Here is a 23,457-nt window from a genome sequence, read left to right as displayed (position 1 = left end):
ACTCTACTTCTTTCTCTTGTTTCTTTGCTTTCTTAATACAGTACAGCTAATTTTTCTTCCTAGGTCTTGTTTTCCATTAAAAAGTACATACAGGGGAAAAAATTTTTTTTTTTTAACTAAAAGAAAAAAAACTCAATTTCCCTTGCATTTTCCTTGTGGTCCGTAGACTGAAAATCACAATATGCCTCCACATTCTTCACAAGAGCTGAAGGATTATGAGGATAAGCATAGCATACATTAGAGGGATCTGGTTTTCAGAAACCAAATCTTGAAACTTCAAGCCCCTTGACAGGTGTCCAGTTAACACTCACTGTTGGCAGGACCTTGCTCTATCTGCCCTTGAGCTCAAAAACAGTTCCTAAGTCTCTGGATTGTTAGTAGTAGAGCTTTAAAAAACCCTTTCAGACCTGAAATAGCTGTTGTGGTAGTTTTAAAGGAAAGCTTCCACAAGAAAAGATAATCTTACAGCTAGTCAGATTCATTTGAAACAACTATCTTCTTTTAATGAAAAAAATCAAAACCAACCAACAAAAAAAAAAAAAAAAAAACCCAAAACACCCCACCCAACAAAAAACCCCATTATTATGGAATATTCCAAGTTGGAAGGCACCCACAAGGAAAACAAGCAATGTGATAAAACTGTCAGTTCATCAAAACATTTCCTTGGAAAGAAAATGCACAGTTGAACTAATAAAAAGTAGGCTGAGCTGCCTGCATAAGGTAACCCCTCTCTGTGCTGGTTTGGATAGAGCTGTCACCAAACACTTCCATTATGTGACTCACTACTGTAAACAAGTGGCATTTTCCCTTTTAACTCTCCCTGACTCCTCTAAACCCCTCCCAGTTAATTCGGGAGCAGCAAGGGAAATCAGAGCTGCAATTACCAGGCAGACTCTGTGACAGAGCCCTGCACGGTGCAGCGCCAGACGAGGCTGACGCAACCCTTTATTTATAGCTGCTGAGAGCCCCAGCGCTCCGGTGCTGGGAATGCTGCTGGGAGGGAAGCTGGCATCTCTCACACACACACACTTTGTGCAGCACAGGTAGAGCAGCCTGGTTTGAAGGCTGACACACTTTCTAACAGCCTGACAGCAACTTTCAGGCAAGAAAAGCCCTGTAGAGGTGAGCGCGGCAGCGGCGAGGGCGATGTGGCCAAAAGCAGACACAAGGCAGCTTCCTCAGGCAAAAGTATTTCAAGTATGGCCAGTACAATGGAAGACCAGTATTTCTGGAAAGTTGGCATAACACAGTTGCATATAAGAGATGACAAACCTCAAATGCCACTGTTTAAAAAAAGAATCTATTTGCTTTATTGCTGAAGTCCTCCAGGCAACCATCAGACCACCAGTACACAGCCAGCACCGTATCCAGGGACATCAAGCTAAGCAACGATTCATTTATATACAAGGTCTAGACAGGTTCAGATTCAGTTGTGCCAAGCAAAGAGGTTTCTGCCCTGCAGCTATTTCTTACAGCTCCCTGACCAGCTTCAGGCAAAGCAGCTTCAACAGTTTACATATTCAGTCTTTGCTAATCCATTTGACTTCCTCTGCAGAGAATTAAGAGAGTTCACACCAACCACACCGTACACACACACACACACACTGTGACTTCCAGCAGAGAGCAGAGTTATGCAGGTATAAACAATTAGACTTCCCACAGCTTGAACAAGAAACAAACCAAGAGACAATGCCCTGCACCATGGCCTTTTGTAGGTACAAGGTACAAACAGTACATCCGGGCTGTAAAGGTTCCAAGTCAATGCTCATATATAAAGGAGATGTGGGGCACACAAACAACAGGAGAGAACCTCTCCTTCTACCCCCCCACCTGGGTTTGATTTGAACACTAAGGAGAAAACAACCCATTTTCAACTCATGGGTTAGCAGATAAATCCCCACCTCACCTGGCTATTTCTGCTATCTCTGCTGTTTGCGCCATGAAGTTGTAGGGGTCAGGGTTGTCATCAAAATCTTCATCCTCGTCTGTTTCTCTGCCATTGTGCTTCTGCTTGCCCAGCCCAGAGCCACGTATCCTCGGTGTTTGTGTGGCTGTTGAAGTATGGGAGCGTTTGTGTTTAGGGGAGCTGTGATTTGAGCCATATTCCTCCTCCGAAGTGGAAGTGTAATCTGAACCCTGTGGTCTCCGCCTTGATGCTTATAAAAAATGAATTGGTTTCAGACCGAGGACAGTAGTCAAGAGTAACTACAAAAGGCTGAAAGGTAACACAAAACTAGCCCAAAAGCACAAGGAAAGGAGAGTTTCTGTGCAGATCTTAAGTTAAAATACCACATTCTCTGAGCTTATTTCAAAGTTGAGCCCCTCTACAGCTCCCATTCACTGTACAAATTTGGAGTGGAAAATTCCAATGGAAAATCATAATGACTGTGTTAATGCCTCCACTGTAGTAAATTACTACCACAGACTTTGCTTTCCATGCACAGAAGCTCTGTGTATAAGTAGCACACATTTCAGACTCCTCATAGTCCCACAGATGTCCTTTTCTGAAGAGAGCCCAATTTTCAAGCCTGCAGATACCTTTCTAATTAGCTTCAAGTACAAGCAGAAGGAGGGGTTTTTGAGTGAAGAGTAGACTGCTGGTGCTTGGTGTTATTTGCAAGAGTCCACACCCCGTGTTCACCTCCTGCCTCACAATTCACCATTAATGACACTCTACAAGAAAGTGCTCACACTCAGGACTGGCTCCAAGCCCTGGAGCCAAGTGGAAGCTGCTCACTTATCCCAACTTGTTCTGCAGATCTGTAGACAGCCAGGTCTTCCTTGCATGGGAAATGTCAAGGTGTCCTTGTTTGAAAACTGGGCTCCCAATGTTTGCTGCTTCACTATACTCTCTACAGGTACTGCTTCATTCCCTTCTGTCCACCCCTGGAGAATGAAGACCCACCAAACACAGAACCAGACGAGTTATTTAAAATTACAACACCTAAAAACTTCACTGTGTTACCAAGACAATCCTAACACTGAAACACTACCTGTGAATTAAGTCAGCATCATACACCATACAAACAAAACCAACTAATTTGGCGTGTAAGATGCAGGTAGAAACTATATATAATTACTGTATAGTGAAAGAAGAACTCCTAGACATTGCTATCTCACTCACAGCTACAATAATGCCTTGGCTTAGGATATTTATATATATATATAATAAAAATAAATTTGCTCATATTCAATTCATAGAGTTGTGTCTCTTTTTTTAAATGCAGTTTTAGAATCAAGAGGTCACCCTGTCACTGAACAGCAATTTTAAAATGCTAAGACTCATTTTCTATCTCTGTATGCCAAGGGAAATCAGAATCAGCTCCCTCAGTATCATTTAAATTACCCTGAGTAAACAAATTGTGTACACAGAGGAGCATGGGAGACAGGCCTTTAGCTCTCAGAACTGGTAAGTTGGATTATTTTGATGCTATCTGTGACTTTCACAGAAAGCTACTTCAGATGGCCCAACAATATACTGGCATTTCTTGTCTCATGGGCAGACAGTTCATGCTGTTCCTCCACTAGTGAGATTAACTTTCTCCCACTGGGAGAGTTGGGAACTCCTGTGGTTAGCTAAACACTAAGAACTCCTGGAATAAATCAGCCACAGCTGCCTCCCTATCCCCTAGGCTTGACACTCAAAGCTTTCAAGGGCTGTTGTATTTTTTTTGTTGCTAGAAAAAGTCTTGATGGCACAGTGCAATAGTCCAGTTTCACAACATGTCACTCTTGTTGCAGGAAGGGAGTTCTAGCTGCTGATTTGCTATAACAGCATTAGTACAGGAGCATGGATCACACAACACCAAGCACAATGAAGCTCAAAATACACCAGCGTGTACTTAGAGCTTGCACAAGGTTCACAATCCTATCAAAGAATTAGGAAGTTAGTATTTTAGGAGTGACTAATTCAGAGGAAGGATTAGCATCATCTGCTGCAACTATGGACAAGGAAAGGTGTTAGCATGCTGCTACAGAGGTGTGGAAATCAAAAACCAATTCATTTAAATAAAGAACTGGCCAACACTTATCATTTTTCTCCAAATGATTTGAAGCCTGTGGTCCAAAGGCAGAGGGAGTGCAAAGAGCACCTCCTGTTCGGAAAACTGACCACATTATCTTTCTTTAAATTTGTTTATCAGCATTAACAAGAAGTTAATAATAGCATCATCTCAAAAAAAGGCAAGAGAAGAGACTGTACATACTCTTTTAGCTTAATCACATTCTGATTTACATGCATATACAAGTGTGTAAGGAAAAAAAATCACTAAAATTAAAGGTGAAGCTGAATGTACTAAAACAATCCAAATCAAAACAAGCAGCAAATAACATTTTTAGCATGCAATAAAAATGAATACTGCAAGAGGGATAAATACTCAGCTGTATGAAAATATATGAAAGGACACATTCAGAACTCCAAGACCCCTTATAAAATCATGAAACTGCTGAAAATAGCATTCTTCTCAAGAGGACTGAGAAGTCCAGCCAAAGGGGGTCTTCCCGTCCCTTTGGCTGCCAATCATTCCTAAAATCCTAAGCAAACACATCTGCTTTGCCACATCTGTGGCAGGTCAAGGGCTACAGGCATTGACTTGAACTTAGACCAAAGGTTTCAGGAACAATCTCCCATTACCAATTACCATCCCAAGGTTGTCATCTGAATTGTCCCCACCTCTTAATTGAAGGCTGATTTCAATACGACAAATGCTGATATTTCAAGGGTCTATTGAGTGCTCAACTGCAGGGAAATGTAGTCCCCACACCTCTGCCTCATGGGAACCCCAACTGTGAACCTGCTTTAGCTGTGGCAAAAGTCAGTGAAAATACACAGAAGTGTCAATCTCTTGGGGTAATCAATGTGCAGTGTCTAGCTCTGTATTTATATTTTCAGGAACAACAAGGGAACAGCTTTCACAACACATGGACATATATTTTTTGTTCTTCAGTTTCAGAGGCCTTCAAACCTGCCACCTTGGACATCAGCTGTCACCAACATCATTATAAGCTCTCTGGGAGATAACTTTGAATTGTACAAGTAAAACAGATCAGAATTTTTTGTAGCACTAGAAAGGCATTAAATTCTATAATATGGCAAACTGTCAAATGGCAACTGGTTGTTCAAAAACCAAACCACTGGAGTAGCTATTTGGAGTACCCTCACAGACATAACCACAATACCATCTCACTGAGTATGAGAGTGCTCTGCTGTCTCCAAATCCACATGAAGTCTCAACATCTGTGCTGCTCATGAATGCGGACTTTTGTACTCACCAAGGCAGCATCTCTACTACTGTGATACTAATCCTTGGCAACCACGTGCAGCCTGTAGGTCAGAAACAGGGGAAGAGGGGAGAAACATAAAGCAGGAGCACTTACAGGATGATGAGGAGGAATACTTGACACTGCTTGAACGAGTCCTGCTGAAAGGCTGCTTGGCAGAGGCAGCAGCTGCCGTCTTCCTGGCTGCAGCTCTCACCTCTGACACGCCTGTCTTGCGATAGGAGTCGGCGCTGCGGCCCGAAAACCCCGTCCTCGCCTGCGCCGTCTCCGAGTCACTGGGCACTGTAAATGATCCTGCCCGTTTCCTGGGCATGGCCAGGATGTCCAGCCGGGACAGCTTCTTCGTCTCCGTGGGCTGCTTGGTGCCCTGAGCAGCGGCATCCGAGTTGGAGGCTGCTTTGTCAGCATCCACGCATTCGTTGTCCGAAGCATCTCCCAGCCGGGCGCGGCGCAGCTTTGAGGCCCTTGTGGGCCGTGGGGTGGATAAACTGTTGGACCGGGTGAGAACCTGCTGGATTTTCTGCACGTTTGAGGTTGTTTTGCTCTGGTCCTCCTTGGTGGGCTGAGTGAAAGGTTTCCTCCTGGGCACAGGCCGGGTTACTGAGTGCTCATGGTCAGACACAACTGCATCTGGGACTGGCAGGTAGGGTGAGTTTGAACTTCTCTCATCATCTGTGAAGTCAAGTGACCCTCGAGTCCCAGCGCTCCGCTTCATCTGGAAGCGTTTGGCGGCCTCTGCTCGGTTGGGTGCCTCTGGTGCTTGTGTTTTCTGCTTCTCCGTCAGCCTGTCCCGAGCGCTGGGCTGCCCACACTGGTCCTGGATGGATGGCGTGGAGGAAGATTTCTCCTTCTGCAAGCTCACAACTGCTTTGCGTTTCGGGGCACTTGCTGGGACGTTTTTGCCGCTCACCAAGCTGACTGTGCTGGCCGTGTCTACATCTGAGTCCCCTGACAAGGAGTCCTCCAGCTGACCAGCAGTTTCCGACGGCTCCAGCTGTTGGCTTTGACCAAGCAATTTGGCTTCCAGCGCTGCCAAGGCAGTTTCAGTGTCCTTAAGCAGAAGATGAGTGTCCTGACTAAAGTCCATACGAGTTGATCGAACAGTCTCTAAATCTTTAAGCAGAGGGTGACTTGAAATATGTGGGAGTTTATTCTGAGGAACACCACTGCTTGATTTATCTTTGGTAAAACTTTCCTGTCTAACAAAAGATGCCGTTTCCTTTCCTGACATATTTTCTTGATCTTGAGGAAGACTCTGATGAAGGGAAATGACAACTTTTCCAGCCGTGTTTATATAAGCACTGACATCTTTGACCGGTGGCTTTCCAGAAACTGGTGTGCCAGCACACTTGAAGGAAAACTCCGGATCCTTGCTGTCCTTGTCTGCTCGAGCATGGGATATACTCATAGAGAGCTTGGAGGGAACCTCTGCATCATTGCTGTCATCACCAATGTAGAATGAAGTAGAAACTGGCTCACTCACAGCTCTCACGTGAGAGATCCGGGTGGCTCCTGGCTGCCGGTTCTCTGATCTGTTGTCTTCCCTCATCTGCTCTAGCATTTTGCTGTTCTCTTTATATTTCTTGCCTTTTTCTGTGCTGAAGCCATCATCAGATCTGCTGGCATCGCTGAGGCTATCCGGATCCAGGTCTTCCTGGATGAAGAGGTGGCTGCTGGAATCGCCATAGGCTTCCACGCAGTGGTCCTTCACGATGGTTCTCTTGGTAACCTCCGAATAGGACTCCTGGCACACCAGGACTGTGGGAGTGGGGCTGTCTGATTTATCACTTGGAGGGAGCTGGGGAAGAAGGCGCCTTGTTCTCGAGGGCACAGAGTTTTCTGGTTCCCCAGGTTTTGGGGGTACCCCACTTTCTGAAGAGAGTTAAGAGGAAAAGAATCAATTACTGTAGAATTGGGCCATTTATTTATTTATTTGTTTAGGAAGAGCTTGATCCTGCAAAGTGCAAGTCCACAAAAGCACTCACAAGATGTGCTTATAACTAAGGTTTTATGTAATATGAACATCAGCAGGGCCTGGTTGGTGCCTGGTCCCTCGAGTTTATCAATACAGACATTAAACTTAATTCCTTTGCTGAATCACACTGCCCAACACCTTCCCTTCTCGAGGTAGGAAGTCAGATTCATTCTCCCCTAATATACCTCTCAGTACAAGCACTATGGAGTATAATGACATTGCTGACATCTAGCATCAATCAGGCCACAGGAATGAGATGAAAAGCCATCAGACATCAGTGATGCAGTGTTTTAAGTGCCATTCTAAACAACATTGCCCATTTGACTAAATAGATTGTGTTTTTCACAGTACAAGTTCTCCTACACTCATGTCCCAGAGCAAAGTCCCAGGAGAAAGACCCTGTAATAATTAAGAGGCTGTGAATTAGAGCTCGCTGCCCCAGCATGTGTGGGCTTATCAGCAGGAACACTAACACTCCATTGAAAGAGTGTTCCTATTTCTCCCATGCTTCTGGCCAAGCCTCCCTATCTGATAACACCTTTAAGTACCAGGATAACTGGTTATTTGGCTATGGTAATGTTACAAGCACTCCAGGAGTTAGGTCTCCTGCATGGTGTGAAAACAGTAGCAGTGATCTCTGATACAAAGATTCCTTCTAATCTTTAGTGGATCTGTCTACAGCTGTAGATGGCAAGAAGGTATGACAAGTAATCCCAACCAAAAAAAAGTTGAAAACATTTGCAAAAGCCAACAAAGTGCTCTTCTCCTTTTCTCACACACCAAGAGGACCACAGAGTCCATAAGGTGTTTTCCAAGTTAGGAAATTGAGGGATATCAGACTCCCATCATTTCTCCCCCACCATATCTAGTTTCCTATGCTGATCTCCACACCCTTTAAAACAGCCAAATTCCAGAACAGCAAATTCCAGAACAGCCTAAATTCTCAGCACAACCAGACACAGGAGAAGCACACAAAAAAACATGCAGGTCAGGAACTAACTCCAAGGCTACGTGCAAAGGGTTCTTCTCATCTGGCATCATAAGGCAGTCTAAGGAATCACAGCTTGGGGCTGGTTAACACCCAAAGCCCTTACAAGCTTTCTCCTGCCCAGGTTCCATTTAGTCATGTCAAACCTAACATTTAAGAACCTCTTGAATAACTCCAAAATGCAAACCAGAGGCTCTCTCTATCTTCAGTCCACTGGGAACTACTCACTCTGTGCTTCCCATCTCCAACTACTGCAGCTAAAACAGATAACAAAGCTACAGCCAGATGCAGAGGTGCCCTTAATTTCTGCTTTTCCTAACATCCTTGTTTAGATTCAGATACCCTCAAACCACAGTGCTGGAAGAGACTTACCTGCACTTCCATCACCCTGCCCAGAGACAGATCCAGAGTCAGAGTAACTGTCCGCAAGGCTCGCCCACCTTGACACCCACTTCTGACTCCCTTGAGATGCTGCAGACATCTACAAGTGGGGAAGATGAGGTCAGAAAGAGGGTTTGGACACAAAATCCTAGCCACAAAATCTCTCCTCTCTCACTGACATCACTCAGTCTGTTTAAAATAGAAATCAAGCTACACATCACATTTACATCCAGACAGAAAACCCATCTACACCTCCAACATCCCAGGAAATCCACCTGGACTGCTCATACCTGTGCTTCAGCCTGAGACCCATTCACAGCTTTTGAGGAAAAAGCCTGGAGCAAGGGTGACTTCTGACTAGTGCCGTTTTCACTGATTAGATGCTGAGAACCGGAGTCATCTCTTTCACCTTTAATTACTGGTCTAAAGGTTGAAGAGATTCTGGAAAATTCAGGTGATTCAAGAACACCAAAAACCTGAAAAGATATTTGCATGGGAATATTAAAATGCAAGGAAACAGAAAAACATTAGCCAAAATCTATGAAAATCTGTGAAACATTAGTCACACACAAACTATGATCCCAAGGGGCCAGAAACACTTGCCAATGCTTCCATGCAAACCATGTAAATGATTTTCTTCTGTACTCCACAGTAGCAGCTTTAAATATACATAATCACAGAATTCCACGCACACCCACCTTTCCTCTCTCCCTCATTATTTAGGGCTGTTGCCTTCAACAGCAGTAACTTCCACTGAAAAGGAGTCCCTTTTCAGCCCAGAGAAATTTAGGATGAGTGTTGGGAAAGCTATTTACCAGCTCATTCATGAAGATTTAGACAGAGAAAATGGGACAGCTCCGTCCCCAGTGCCTTTCATAGACTGTGGCTGTGAGTGGGCTGAGCAAAGCAGCCCTGCACTGCCACAAGGAACTGGGACAGGATGCACCTCTGAGATGGGTGAGTGTTTGAGCTCATTGCACAGATTCCCCCTGAAGATAAACAGGCCTTCTATGGGGAGTGATGAAGACTCATGCCTCAGAAGGACTTGTTCCTCTCACTTGACTGCAAGAAGTTCAGAGGAAGATACACCACAGAGGGTGCCTTGGCTGTGCAGAGACGGCCATAAAGATCTCCACTCTCACTGCTCTGAAAAAAATGTGCTTGCAATGGTGGAGGAATAAAGAACAGAAACACCTTAGAACATAAGTAAGTCCAGAATTCATTTTCTTTTTTCCTGGACAGAAGCACTGAGGTTCAGTTACCAGCTGTTTCGCAAGTGGCAGGTCTGCACTGCACCAAGTCTATGGCACAGTCAGGACCAGAAGGTGGCCAGTTTGTCTGCCAGAGTCACATGGCTGCCAAGACTATTCCCCAGAAATATTTGTATTTTTGTGGCATTTTCCCTCATATTTCCCCACCAGAACAATTAGTCATCTATTGTCAAGACTAGGACCTTGCTGTGACCTAAATGCCGTGCCCTGAAAGCTTCCAATCACATTTCAAACAAGATGGAAGGAACAAATGTAATCAAAAACAAAAGAGAGAAGCTAGATCCAGGCTCATAAACAGTGTATACAAAGCTCTAAAGCCAGGCTCAATTAAGGCTTCCTTTAAACCTTGCCATCCTCCTGACTACATTTCACTAAATCTTCATAACAACTTGCCAGTTTTGTTTTCATAATAGACCGCAGATGAGAGTTAAACCTGAAAATCAGCCAAACTTTCATTTGCCCTGCGGTTGGTTAGTTGGGTGGGTTCTTCTTAAGCCTTCCTCATCTCTGGAGTTTATTTTTTATGCAATCATTCACACTGCAAAATCCAAACAAGTACAGATCCATCTGGGATTGCCTCTGCCCTAGATCACACCCTTTGCTATCTCAGCCAGCTGCCGCTTGCCCTGACAGCAAGCACTGCCTTTCTAATCAGGCACAGCCAAATACAGAAACATCTGCCACTAAGGCTTGTAAGCACCAGCCCTTGGCATTTCCTGTGGCCTACCATGGGATGATGCATCAGTAAGGACTGCAGCTCCCATCTTTATAACAGTGGGCAGGAGGTGATGCAATGCCAAGGCAGAGGCTTGGGAGCAGTCCTAGAGAGCAGAGCTGCTCCCAGCCACAGCTGTCAGCAGGATCAGCCTGATCTTTATTCAGGTGTTGCCTTTCCTCTAAACAGATGGCAAACCCACTCTTTCCCTTTTGCTTCCAAATTCCATTTTTTAAGCAAGCAGCTCTTTGCCGTGAGCATGTTTTGCCTTCTTTTACTCTGTGGTTTTTTGTTTGTTTGTAATTTTGTTGTTTTGATGGGATTTTTTAAAGACAAGTGTCACAGTTTGTTGGGGCCTATCCTTAGCACACGTCACTCAGGACGATTTTCCACCCCTAACTATAATGCTCTGCTGCACCCAATTGCATCCCTTCGTGGCAACAGTTAATTTAAGCCCTCCAAGCCTTCAGCCCGCAGCTCATTGGCCAAGCACAGAAAAGCAGCATTTACCTGATCTATCATTTTTCGCGCTTCCTCCACCTCTTTGTCCTGCGACTCCGTCTCAATGGTGTACGTGCCCGTCTCACTTACACTGTCTTCCTCATCATTCCTCCTGCCCTGGGCAGACTTCACCTCTGGAGGTGGAGCAGAGGCAGGCTCTGGTTCCGAGGATATAACCACGCGTGGAGCTACGGGCACAGGGGCTGCTTTCTCAGCGCTTGGCTTCCCAGACTGAGCAGTCTCACGCAAGTACTCAGCCATAAAATCCTGAGCCATTTTCGACTTCCTCCCAACGCTCCCATAACTTTTTGCTCTGGGAGCAGAGGAGGACGAAGAGTTGATCCGATCCTCCGTCTTGTCCCTCTTGAAGGAGCTTGTTCTTTGGGTCCCGCAGGAGCTGTTGCTGGCTTTGCCCGTCTGGGCTGTGAGGTGGGACGGTGGCACCGAATTTCCCGGCTTCTCCGCTGGCAATGCGTTCTTGCGCTTTTCCACCTTGCTCTTCATCCCCGGATCCGTGTCGCTCTGGGATGAGTGAGCGCTGTGCGTGAAGGACTGGGACCGCTTCTTGCGCGGCGTGTCCTCGAAGAACTCGATGACGAAGGCCTGCTTGTTGTGCAGCATCTCATGGGGGTCGCGCCTCATCTGGCGCTGCAGCCTCGTCTGCTCTGTGGGACGTTCCCCGCCCGCCGTCGGCGTCTCCTTCTCCGCCTTGGGATCTTCGGTGTCACTCTGCGTCCCGTCCTCGTGCCTGTTGCCTGGAAACAAGGTATGAATATTTGACCTTTGTACTCTCAGATGTTGTGGGCCTGTCATTACCTCCCAGATGAAATTTATCATTTCAGTTACAAGAAAAGCATTCTGTAAGATTAAAAAACTCCAAAGTCATCTGTGTGGTACAGTGATTACACCCCATCACAAGAAATAAAGAGAAAGCAGCTCTCTCCTGACCCCACTTTTCACCACTGGTTGGCTGCCAAGTTAATGATTTATTTAAAAAGAATTCAAGAAGTACTTTTAACCTTATTTTTATTCTTATTTAAAAAGAATTCAAGAAGTACTTTCAACCTCATGGATTTCTGATTTTTCTGATTCTGGTGGTGATTGGTTTACATACCTAATGTTTTGTTTCTTTACTTTTTCAATTCAAATAAAAATGAAGAGATTATTCTGCCATTCTATCCAATTACTGTAGTCCAAGACCACCTCACTGGGTTTTCTCTTTTACAGAGCAGAAATATCTCCGCATAATCAGGAAATAAAACCCTCACACTGCACACCATGAAACCAAATCCCCATGATGAAAGACCAGACAGATCACTGCATTACAAGTACATGCATCTCTGAGCACCCATGTCACCCTCCTCCACAAGGGGAGATAAAACAGAGGCTAACAGAAAAGTGGATTTGCAAGATTCTTTACTCTTCCTGGAGATTTAAGAATCACACCATGACGCCCCCATGAGTTACACCATCCGATCACCAGCCAAGCAAAGGTTAAATCATTACTTAAGAGTTCACTAAGCTTAAACTAAGTTTATAATTATTTTCATTTATGTTAGCAACAACCATCTTTACAACTGTCTCTACATACCAGTGACTGCCTGCCTCTCAGCACCTTAGCTCAGGACTCTCAGAAAGTAAGTTCAAGTAAAACAAAAAGTCAAAATTAAAAGAAAAAGTTAAAAGTAAAACAAAAAACAAACCTTTTTTTGGAGAAGCAAACAGGTGTGAAGGCACACAACACGATTCAGTCAACGACCAGGAACCTGTCATCGGGAGAACGGGGAAAGAGGTCTCTGCGCTCTAGACTGTAATATGTAGCAAGATATACTGGCTAAAACACCACGTGTTTGAAGGAAAACTGCTCAAACCAACTTGGCAAGTTCTCCAGACTCATGGGTGAAGACCATTTATTACAACAAGTTAACTGCAAAAGATTAGAATTTAATGTAAGGTCCATTCAACCCAGGAGTCAATTCTATGAAGAGTTTGCTAATACACTGATGAAGAAAGCCAGCAAACTTTGCATTGTGCCCTGAGGGCTGATAAGCTTCACCCTTGGAAGGGAAAGTTCTTAAATTAAAGGTCTTGACTAAGAGCTCTGATGGATGCAAAACAGTGAGGACACAAGGAAAACATGCACCATGCTCACAGATGCCCCAGCAGAACATCATGCACATCCTCTCAAGCTGCTAAGACCTGAACACCCTGTAGTCTTGATACTGGACTTTACATTCACCACACTGTTGCTGGAAATGAACAAATGTTACTTAGATAGCCCCAGATGGAGGGCATTTCTGATCCTGGAGACCCAAACCTGGTAGGCAGCCAGCAGCAGCCTCCAAGACATCTTCAACATCAGCCCTGCCAGAAGAACACGTTGCACAGCTATCGTAGATAAATGACACCTGCCAAAGCAGAGGAGCGTCAACTCCTCAGTCCATCAACACTCCATGTTTTAATCAAATGTCCAGTGTTGATTTCTTGATATGCAAATTGCACCCTGAATAACCTCAGCTTCTTTCCATGCCTTATGGACTGTAGATAGGCAAATGCAGTCAGTCCCTAGTGCTCCTGTGCATCACAACAGCAACAGCTGCCAGCTCTCTAGTTTTCTCCAAGAGGAAAGAGCAAAACCACTGAAGCACATTTCTATCCTTGACAATGCTCTCCAATAAGTCAACAAAATCCAGTATGACAACAACATAAAAAATCCCAGCACAAACCCTTTCATCACACAGTCACAGTACACTGAAAATAAGATCCTAAATAATGAAACAGGGCACCTCAACACTGTCCCTTATTGGGCAGAACTAGAACCAAGCAATGGCCAACAAAGTAGTTCAATTTCCATACCATGTGAAACCCTATAGCTGAATAGAAGACCTTTATGATCCTACAGGGTTCCCAAAAATATGTACCAAAACCAGCAATTTGGAGGTGTAATACATAAAACTCTTCATATTACGATGAGTTTTCGGGTTTTTTTTTCAAGAAGGTCAAAGCAAATATTCCTTAAGAGAAAACAAGGTACAGCTTTTATTTAAGTAGGACCTCAAGCACAGATAGGTCTGGTAACCTTCAATTTGACTTCATCAGCTCAAGCTGCAGTTCAAAACAATAGCTCTTCCAGAGGCAAGGCAGTGAGAATGCAGGAACCACTGGTCTCCTCCAAGCTGTTCAGAGGATGGCCCAAGAGAAACACCTAAGCAACCATAAATCTTGCAGAACATATTCCAAGTTGCATCAGAATCATGTAAGTCCCACAAGCTGCTCTAAAAACTGAGCTCCAAATTCCACTTCAGATCTTTGAAAATCCCCCAAGAATTCCTCACAAGTGACACACTTAACAAGACAGAGGTTCACTAAATGTGATGTTCTTGAACAGAGCAGGATTTCAGAAAAGCTTTGGGTTAGAAGAAACCTTTTCCTACAAGCACAACAATTTCCTCTACTAGGGATCATGTGTATCTCAACTCTGCCAGTACTGTTTCTGTCAGCACTTTCTGTCATCCAACCAACTGGCTCTGGCCATTACCAGATGATCACACTTAAGGCAGCAGGATGATCATGCTTAGACTCACTCCTATGGATTACAAGTAAAAAGAAAAGCCATTCCATCAGCTAGAAGCCAAAAGAACCAAATTCATTGAAATATCTGTGTTTATCAGCCTGCCTGACCATATGGAAATTATTTTAGACATTTAAAAACCAAAATCTTATTTTCAACCAATTACTACTGAGCTGTCATTATAGATGCAGAGGAGTCACATTAGTGTCCCCAAGCCAACATCACACATGACTTCAGGGCCAGGTGAAGAGCATGCTGGATGCATTCAAAATATCAACAGTCATTGAAGTAATATTCTTCATCTTGCAAATTTGGAGCAGAGATAATTAAGTCCAGTTCTCCTTGATAGGAGAAGGGTTTTCATATTTTATTATGAAAGGCTGCATTTTGCATGGCCAACAGAAAGCTATGTCCACATGACAAGACATTCACTCACCTTTGAGCGTCCTTACATGAACTGGCAGGTCACTCTTGGTACTGTAAACATCATCTCCTGCAGACTGCCTTCTCATCAGGCTTGGGTCATTCTGGACAAGCCAGTCAGCCACTTTGCTCTCTGCCGACATCACTTCTGTAGGAGCTGGTTCCTTACTGTAGGGTCTTCTCTGTCTGAGTGAAAATTTTGTTACATGGTCTTTTATCTTTATTTTACCAGGGGTACCATCATCAAATTCAATGGTGAAAGAGGCATGACTCTGTACCACAGGGGCTACCACAGCATCAACATCTTTTGTTGGGATCTCATGAACCTGTGTTTCTGGAGATTTTGATGGCTGCTGAAATTCCTTAGTTGGAATCTCAAAATAACTTGGCTCTCTCCGGAAGGCAAACACAGATTGTTCTTGAGCATCTCTATAGGTAGAAATATTCCCATTCAGTTCCTCTTCATGTTGGGTTATCTCTTTTGATCTCTCTGCAAAAGTGGAAAAAAAAGGATAAAATAACATTTTTTCAGTACTACTTAATTAACTTATTTCAACTTCTTGGAAGGGCTACTAATCACAACCGTGCTAGAGAACAGATACACTGTGTGTGCATTGAACTAGAACACTTTTTTGTGCAGTAGAGCACATGCTTGATGGAAACATCAGGTTTGCTGCATAAGTGAAAACAAGATGCCTCTTCCATACACACAGATTCAACAGGAGTGTTAAGACCAAATGGCTCCCAAGGATGATGAGGTGAGAAACAGATACAGGTACACAACTAACTCTAAAACAAACTTAGTGATTTACTCCACAACTACTGTTTCTAATGGTCAAATGTTTTAGGGAACACATTTTAACTCCCTCTTATTCCAGTTTCAGCAGCAGCAACCTACACACAACACAGGAGCGTGCAAATACAAGGACAAAAAAAGAAGTAGTAATTACAAGTCTTGAAACAGGATGGCTTCAAACAGTAAATATCAAAAGTGTGCCAAAATTTTGTGTCCTGTATCTTCTCCCACCACACCTCGCTCTCCATTACCTGAGTAATGTTCCTCTTGCCTTCTCTCCTCCTTGTTATTTGCATCATCTTCCCCCCACCAGGAGGGCTGCCCATAGAGAGGGGTGCGGTAAGTATTTGTTTCTAGGAAGAGGATAAGCAAATATTTTAACACAGAAAATACTAATTTCCCAGGTTCAATTGCACAGCAAGAGGGGGAAAACAGCAGGGCCAGATGAGACCATGAACCTGCTACACCACAGCTATAACAACAGCAAATTATATATAATAATATGTTCAGGCTTCTCTTTGTTTCGCCCTTTTTTCCTTTTTACATTCTATTGCAAGATACTAACTTCACCTCCTTTCAATGTCTTTCACATCTGTGTTTCCCAGATACTGGCTTTTGTCCCTTTCTTGCCTTACTATACACAAAAAGTAGAAAATTTTTGGCAGGACAGACTACAAAACACTAACCACAAAACTGTCTTCAACTCTCCTGAAATTCAGGTGAAAATCTTTTTTCCTCACCTTAATTGGGAAGACTTTAGCTCTACCCTTTTTTGTCCCACCATATCCTTGGATGTGTCCAGGCAAGAGATTTTTTGCACTATTTACCACTCCCACTGTAAGTGACACATATTCCACAACAGGAAATTCTTGAAGCATTACAAACTTATGAAAAATAGTAAAACCATCTCCTAACACTTTCATAAAGAAGCAGTAAACTCTTGCTCTAAAGCTTATTTATAGTAAACCAAATGAGTTGTATAGTCATTGTAATACAGAGGTTTTTCTCATGGAGAATTTCCCTCTAGAAGAGCCAGGCTTGCATTATTTCTCTGTTCAATAAGCACTCACTGCAGGATCAGGACTTCACTGCAACAACTGGCACCCACTCAGTGGAGCTGATCCACTGCTCCTCGTTTTGTATCCCACAAAACAAGGCTGTGTTATGGCAGTGCCTTGGGCTGCTGCTGTTTATGCAACAAACGAAAAGAATACACCCAATTTGCCTGTGGTACAGTTAATATTACAGTTTTTTCATAGTTCAAGAGAAGCAAATAAAGTTGCTTTTGTTCTTTCATCTACAGGTGATAGAAACACCAGGATAGGTCAGGGGCTGAGGTTAAGATCCAGCTTTGTTAGGCTGTTTCTGCCTCTGCTCATAGCAGCTGTAGCCAGCCACGTCTTGAAACCCTGGCTCCAGCTCCAGGGCCATAGCTGGGCTTCTACTGCCAGCTGCTGCTCAGCTTGTGGTTTTCAAGCCACACACTGCTCTGTGCAAAGCAGCTCTCAAACAGCCCTGCAATTTTGCATTCCCTGCTTTAGTAGGGACATGACAGAAAGCAGTTGTTTGCATAAGGGAAGTCAGGAGAGGAAGGGGAATTAAATAACTCAAATTTAAAAAGCAGCCTGATTTTATGCTGTTGTTTCTAAAGCTACACAGGCCCAGTGGCCACTTCAGATATTTTGGTCTAGGATCATTCCAGATATATAAGCTCATACACTGACAGTCCACAGGAAAAATTTTGCTTTAAAGATGCAGCCTACAGGCCCTTTTCTAGAGATCTTCTTCGTGTTTCAAAGATAACCACACAGTCTCCCTTTTCACTGAGGATCAAAAGAGGCTGAAAGTATTGCTCTCCTCCCTGCCTAGAGTGCATGGAAGATAAACCATGCTCCTATTATGTGGGCGGCCTTTGAAAGTTCAAAGGAGGAAGCATTTCTCACCATGATAAATTGGAATTGCCAAGCAATATGTTTCATAACTGATGGGTAAACCACTCATGGGAGAGGGGGGGGAAATGATAAAAAACCTATTCACAAGGTTGTCAGTGAACCCTACTCCAGTGCAGGGTTTGGTTCCTCCTAGGTTCAGGGCTGCTGTCACACAGCCTAGCAGAAACCTACCATCCTCTTTTCATGCTGTAACTTGCCCACTAGACCCCACCCCACCCATGCAGGATCTGCTCCACCAGTGTCAGGCACTTAGGGCACACCATGGATTATTACAGACCTTAGGGTTGATGGCCAAGAGGCAGCTATCTGGGGGAAGCCAGAGGAGGGAGATCAGCACTTTAACACAAATCCATTAGCAAGAGCTGTCTGAGTTAATTTGTGCCTAAAGGGATCAACTGCCCCAGATGAAATGCAAAGACCACCTGCACTCCACTGTTGCATAAGCAGCACCATTCCCAAGGATGGATGTTGTTACTGCTTGCATCTTACAAGGAGTTGCAGCTCATTAACAGCTCATCTCTGCAGCACATCCCAGCCCCAAAGGGATCCCAAAGGCCCCCTAGTCTAGAAGATGCCAGTGATCTAATCCAAGACAATTCTGTGTCCAGAGGGGCAGAAGAGAGCTAAGAGAGCTCACACCCATCCTGCAGGACAGAAGTCTTCCCAGAAACTGCTCTAAGATCTGTGTCCCATCTGAGTACAAACACAGGAGCTTCTGCCTTTGTTGGATGGGAGTTTTTCTACTACAGGGAAAAGGCAGCCAGGGGAGTAAGTCAGACTTTTGGTCAGACCTCTTCTGTTGATGAGGAACTTTGGGATTACAACTGAAGATGAAGGGAGAAAAGAAAGGATTTATAAAGAATGATGATTCAGTTCCTCTGCTGTCTCAAATTTCCCTGGGCCCTGATAGGTACTTGGAAATTACCCTAACTGCCCCTCTGACAAAAGCTAACACAAAGCCAAGACCCCAGGGCAGGTCTAGGAACACCTAAAAAGAGTGCACCAGGTTGGCCAGAGTGCACAGATCTGGGGCCCTCCGGTGGAAGACACTGCACTGCACTCACTGCCTAGCAGTAAAAGGTTCCTCATGCCCCCTGATACAGAGCTCACATGGCACCACCTGCAATGCCTGTTACAGCATCTGTGACAAAGCTGCACATCTGTGTGTGTGGCATTTCATTCCTTTCCCCTCCCGATCTCCACAATGAAAGGGAAGTTAATTTTAAAACTGCAAAAAGCACAGATGGAAAGCTGAGGAGACAGTACCTTCCTGTTCAGGGACAGTTTCAATATTTTAAGAGCAATTAATATTTCCCCTGAGCATTCATATTAATTTGCATTTTGAGTAATATTGTCAAGTGACACAGTCACCATCATTCCTGGCTGTTGCTGAAAGCAGACAGATCCTGAACCAGACTAAAATTTCTGTGACCTCAGAAGAGTGTTGTGGTTTAACCCCAGCCAGCAGCCAAGCTCCACACAGCCACTCACTCACTCCCCCACCAGTGGGATCAGGGAAAGAATCAGAAGGGTAAAAGGTAGAATAGTCATGGGTTGAGATATAGAGAGTTTACTAAGGAAAGCAAAAGCCATGCACAGAAGCAAAGCCAAACAAGGAACTCATTCCCCACTTCCCATGGGCAGGCAGGTGTTCAGCCATCTCCAGGAAATCAGGACTCCATTACATGTAACAGTGACTTGGGAAGACAAACAACAATCACTCCAAACATCCCCTCCCACTTCCTCCTTCTTCTATACATTATATACTGAGCATGTGATATGGTCTGGAGTATCCCTGTGGTCCCTTTGGGTCACCTGTCCTGGCTGTGTCCCCTCCCAGGCAGCTCCAATCTCCTGACCAGCGTGGCAGTACAGAGAGCAGAAAAGGCCTTGGCTCTGTGTAAGCCCTGCTCAGCAATAACAAAAACATCTCTGTATTAACAACTCTGTGTTCTGCAAAAATCCAAAACACAGCTCCATACCAGGCACTGGGAAGAGAATTAACTCTACCCCAGCCAAAACCAGCACAAAGAGCTACATGAATTTGCTGCCCTGCTCATGTCAGAAGCTTCTGTCCCTTCTAATTTGCCAGCACAACTGACACCTCTCCCAGCTCCAGCTCTAACACAACAATATTGTAGAAAAAGGGGAGGGGAGGGGGGGAAAGCACGAGGGGAAGGCAGCTAAAACAGATGGCTGTGACAGAAGTGGGCCAGGGAGCAGCTACACATGCAGTTGTGCCAGCGGGCTTTGCTCTTCACCAGCTGGGATCCATTTTAGGTAGCAACCTCAACCTGGACCTGCAGCATCCAGAGCAGCATGTTTGCCTGTGTCCTGAGATATGCAAAGCACCCTGAAGCCACCTCCTGTCTGCTCTGTTTTAGCATAAGATGGATGTTCTTGCAAGAGCAGAGAAACTCGGGCTTTGCTCAAGTCAGCAGTGAAGGGAGGAACACCAATGAAAATGAACTGCTCAGTCATTTTAATGACATGAGACTTCCTCCAATTGATGGCAGCTCGTTACCACCTCTCTCCACTCTGTGCCAGGCTGCCCAGATGGTGCCAATTCATTTAGACATATTTCTTGGCTCATCAATTCAGGCAGGCAGCCCGAAAACCATCCTTTTAGATAACTGAATTGAGGTCAGCACAAGCATTCAGCCAGATAAATACTGAGTTACCAGGGATGGTGTAATACAGGGAAGACCACTGACATACACGTGTTCTGCTCCTGGATTTCAGTCTTTGGGGCAGTCACTCAAAAGGAAAAAATGAAGGCTGTTTTAGCACAGAACAAGGGAAGTCCATTTGTTTAACAGTCTGAAAAAATGGGGCCTGTTAAATTAAAACAGAACTATTGATCATCTGAAGGAGAGGCACCAAAAGAGAGAATGAGATGTGCCAATACAAAGGGTGTATTTATGAAGAAGTGAATCACACAGAACACAAGGCCACAACCAGAAATGCACTCCAGGTGATGAAAGGCAAAGGAGAAAGACTGTGTTAAAGCTGCTTTCCATCATCAAGCAGGAGGAAGTGCTTTCAAGACAAGCACACAGCTCCCACTAAACAGAGGGGTCTGATTTCCCTTGAAGGTGTCCCCTGTGGTCAGGACAGGACTGAGCACTGTGCTTTGCCTGAATCTTCACAAAACTTCACACAATCATGAGAGAGACAGACAGTCAGCAACAGCAAATTTCTTTGCTCACAGAAGCACACACAGCTTTGAAGCTCGCTACTGCAAGTCATAACAAAAGCATGAGAAATCCAGCTTCCTTTAAGTCAAACTGTTTTTGATTCATTATTAATAACAATAATGTCCATCTCTAGAAGATGCAGAGTAGGTTTCTTACAGCAGAGGCCTTGGGGAAAAAAAAATATTATCTAGCTACAGCATTTTAAAATTAATTCCTTACATCTCTGCTTTTTCACTCCTCTCCAAAATAAAGAATTCAGAACTAGCAGGAATAATCATAAAGCAGTTCTCTACTCTTTGCCACACAATTTATTTACTGTGTGCATGGTTAATCTGGGCCCTGGTCTTTTGTACCTGCTGTGAACATACACAGATCCCAGGGACTTTCAAATCAGGCTGATGATCACAAATGTACTTGTATCACTTACATGGTCAAACCTTAAACATGCTGCAGTTACCACCACTCTAGTTCAGGCAAAAAAGCAGATATAACACCACTCCCTTAAATTAAAGGCTAGGGCAGAGCTGTGTGTCTAAATAGCTATTGCCATGATCTCATGGGGAAAGCAGCCAAAGACCATGGAAATCACTTCACAGCTGGGCACAACTCCCACTGCCTCCATCCATGCTGCCTGCTGACCTCAGCCCTGGACATCAGCAAGACTTTCAAATTGTCCACTCTGCTGAGAGGACTTAACTAATGACATGGACGCTGACTTGGTGAGCAAACCTATTTCACAGATCCCGGTAGAAGCTCCTGCAATTGGTCCTACTCCTGCAAGTGATGATGCCCATTTCCCTGCAAGCAGCCTCCACCCCTGGAAACTCAGGCCTGCAGCAGTTATTCAGAGGTTAGTCATCAGATTCGGGATTACCCACTCCCATCAGGCTGTGGCAGCTTTGAAAATACTAAAAATTAAGATCAGCCTGAGGATTTAACCATGTGCCGAGAACAGAGCATCACAAAGCAGCTTATCTCATCAAGTACCTCAACTCAGGTAGCAACAGATGGGAATAGGGATTGTGACTGTCTTGAAATCTACTCAGTTCAAGGCTCTACCTGGCTTCCTGATAACTTAAGGCTTTAGACATGAGAGCTAATAGCTATTTTTAGCATTAACTAGCTGAGCTGTGGACACTTTTATTCCTATCCATCTCCAAGCTATAGAATTAACTAAGCTCCTTGCTTCAAACATTTCACAGATTGATGATTTTCTGCTTACAGGCAACATACACCCAAAAGCTGCAAGTTCAACAGCATAAAGACTAAACCAACTGTTTCCCATTCACTCCCCTGCATCTCTTTATCCTCAGCCCCTCACCTCCTCCCATTTCTAAGCAGCTCTAATTGTTCACATTGTTTTGTTAAACCTCTTCCCTGAAAGCTTGCATTCCCTCTGCCTCTTTTCCACCCGGGCCCTGGGAACCGATCCTTCTAAAGGCTTTTGTCAGCCCAGACCTTGCTTTAATTAGTCAGTGCAAATTCCTAAATACCTACAGGCTTAGCAAAACAGCTCTTTCCCTAAAGCCTCCTTCTGCTGCCACTAAGCAAGCCCACTCCCCTTAAGAACACTACAGCTCTTCTTTTCACTAATCATTTCAAATTGCTGCCAGTCCTCCCAGCAGCCGAGGAGAAACAGTGCATGTGTGCAGCTGAGGACAAGGTGAATTAGTCACCTCGCAGATGAGAAAGGAATCCACTGATCATTCTGCTCACGTGACAGAGATGCTTTTGGGAGAGCCAGGGACTGATTTAATGCTCAGGCTCTTTCCACAGGCTTCAGTCCAATCCAGCAAAATACTTCAAACAAAAAGTCCTGATTTCCTCTATATTCAGTGGGGTTAGCAGCACTTTACAGATTTTTTTTAGCTCTGCCCATCAGTCCCACTGCATGTGACATACTTCAGTGCTGGTCCCCAGCAAGAACACAGAGCCCGTTTTGCCTCAGACCTCTGGTCTGTGCCCAGTGAAGATGACAGAAACAAAATGCAGGTCTGCAAATCACAGGCCAGAAAAACGGGTCACCTTGCTGAAGAGTCACTCAATGTTCTGGCTTTGAAGGTGTTCCAAATATCCACTGCTTATGCTATGTAGGTTAAAATCAATGAGAGTGTATTTTGGAAGGTGGCAAGAATAAAAAACTGAGTGTTCATGGAACCAGGTAGTAGCAAACACAAAGTGGTTCCAGTTACTGGCAAAGCTTTCCAAGAACCTCCTGCCCCTTGAAAGGCAGTGGAGAGATCTTCCCCCGCTGGAGTTCACCCCTTCTCACCCTCACCAGTGTCACACTTAATCATCCACAATTCCATCCCTTTACATTCACACTTGTCAGGCTCAGTCCCAAACACAGACACAGCCAAAGCAACACAAAGAAAGGTTTTCTAGTGCAGAAAATGGGAGTGCTTCC

At 44.4% G+C, this 23,457-nt stretch overlaps 1 protein-coding gene across 3 annotated transcripts in view; it reads right to left on the bottom strand.

Moving 5' to 3' along the window:
* Window positions 1-23,457, bottom strand: part of CEP170B (centrosomal protein 170B) — a 58,274-nt gene that overhangs the window by 13,039 nt on the left and 21,778 nt on the right. For 2 of the 3 annotated variants that reach the window (XM_066551288.1, XM_066551289.1), the window contains exons 7-13: window positions 16,153-16,254; window positions 15,119-15,595; window positions 11,121-11,866; window positions 8,915-9,100; window positions 8,616-8,724; window positions 5,377-7,152; window positions 1,907-2,156 (exon numbers count right to left, since the gene is read on the bottom strand). In XM_066551288.1, coding sequence (XP_066407385.1) covers window positions 1,907-2,156; window positions 5,377-7,152; window positions 8,616-8,724; window positions 8,915-9,100; window positions 11,121-11,866; window positions 15,119-15,595; window positions 16,153-16,254 — 3,646 coding nt within the window. Of the gene's footprint in view, window positions 1-1,906; window positions 2,157-5,376; window positions 7,153-8,615; window positions 8,725-8,914; window positions 9,101-11,120; window positions 11,867-12,814; window positions 12,878-15,118; window positions 15,596-16,152; window positions 16,255-23,457 lie in introns of all 3 variants that reach the window. The other variant, XM_066551287.1, reaches the window with a different exon arrangement.

Source organism: Molothrus aeneus, chromosome 6 (genome assembly GCF_037042795.1).
Source record: "Molothrus aeneus isolate 106 chromosome 6, BPBGC_Maene_1.0, whole genome shotgun sequence".
NCBI classification, from domain to species: Eukaryota; Metazoa; Chordata; class Aves; order Passeriformes; family Icteridae; genus Molothrus; species Molothrus aeneus.
The sequence above is the reverse complement of the archived record's forward strand: the minus strand, read 5'-3'. Positions and strand labels throughout refer to the sequence as shown.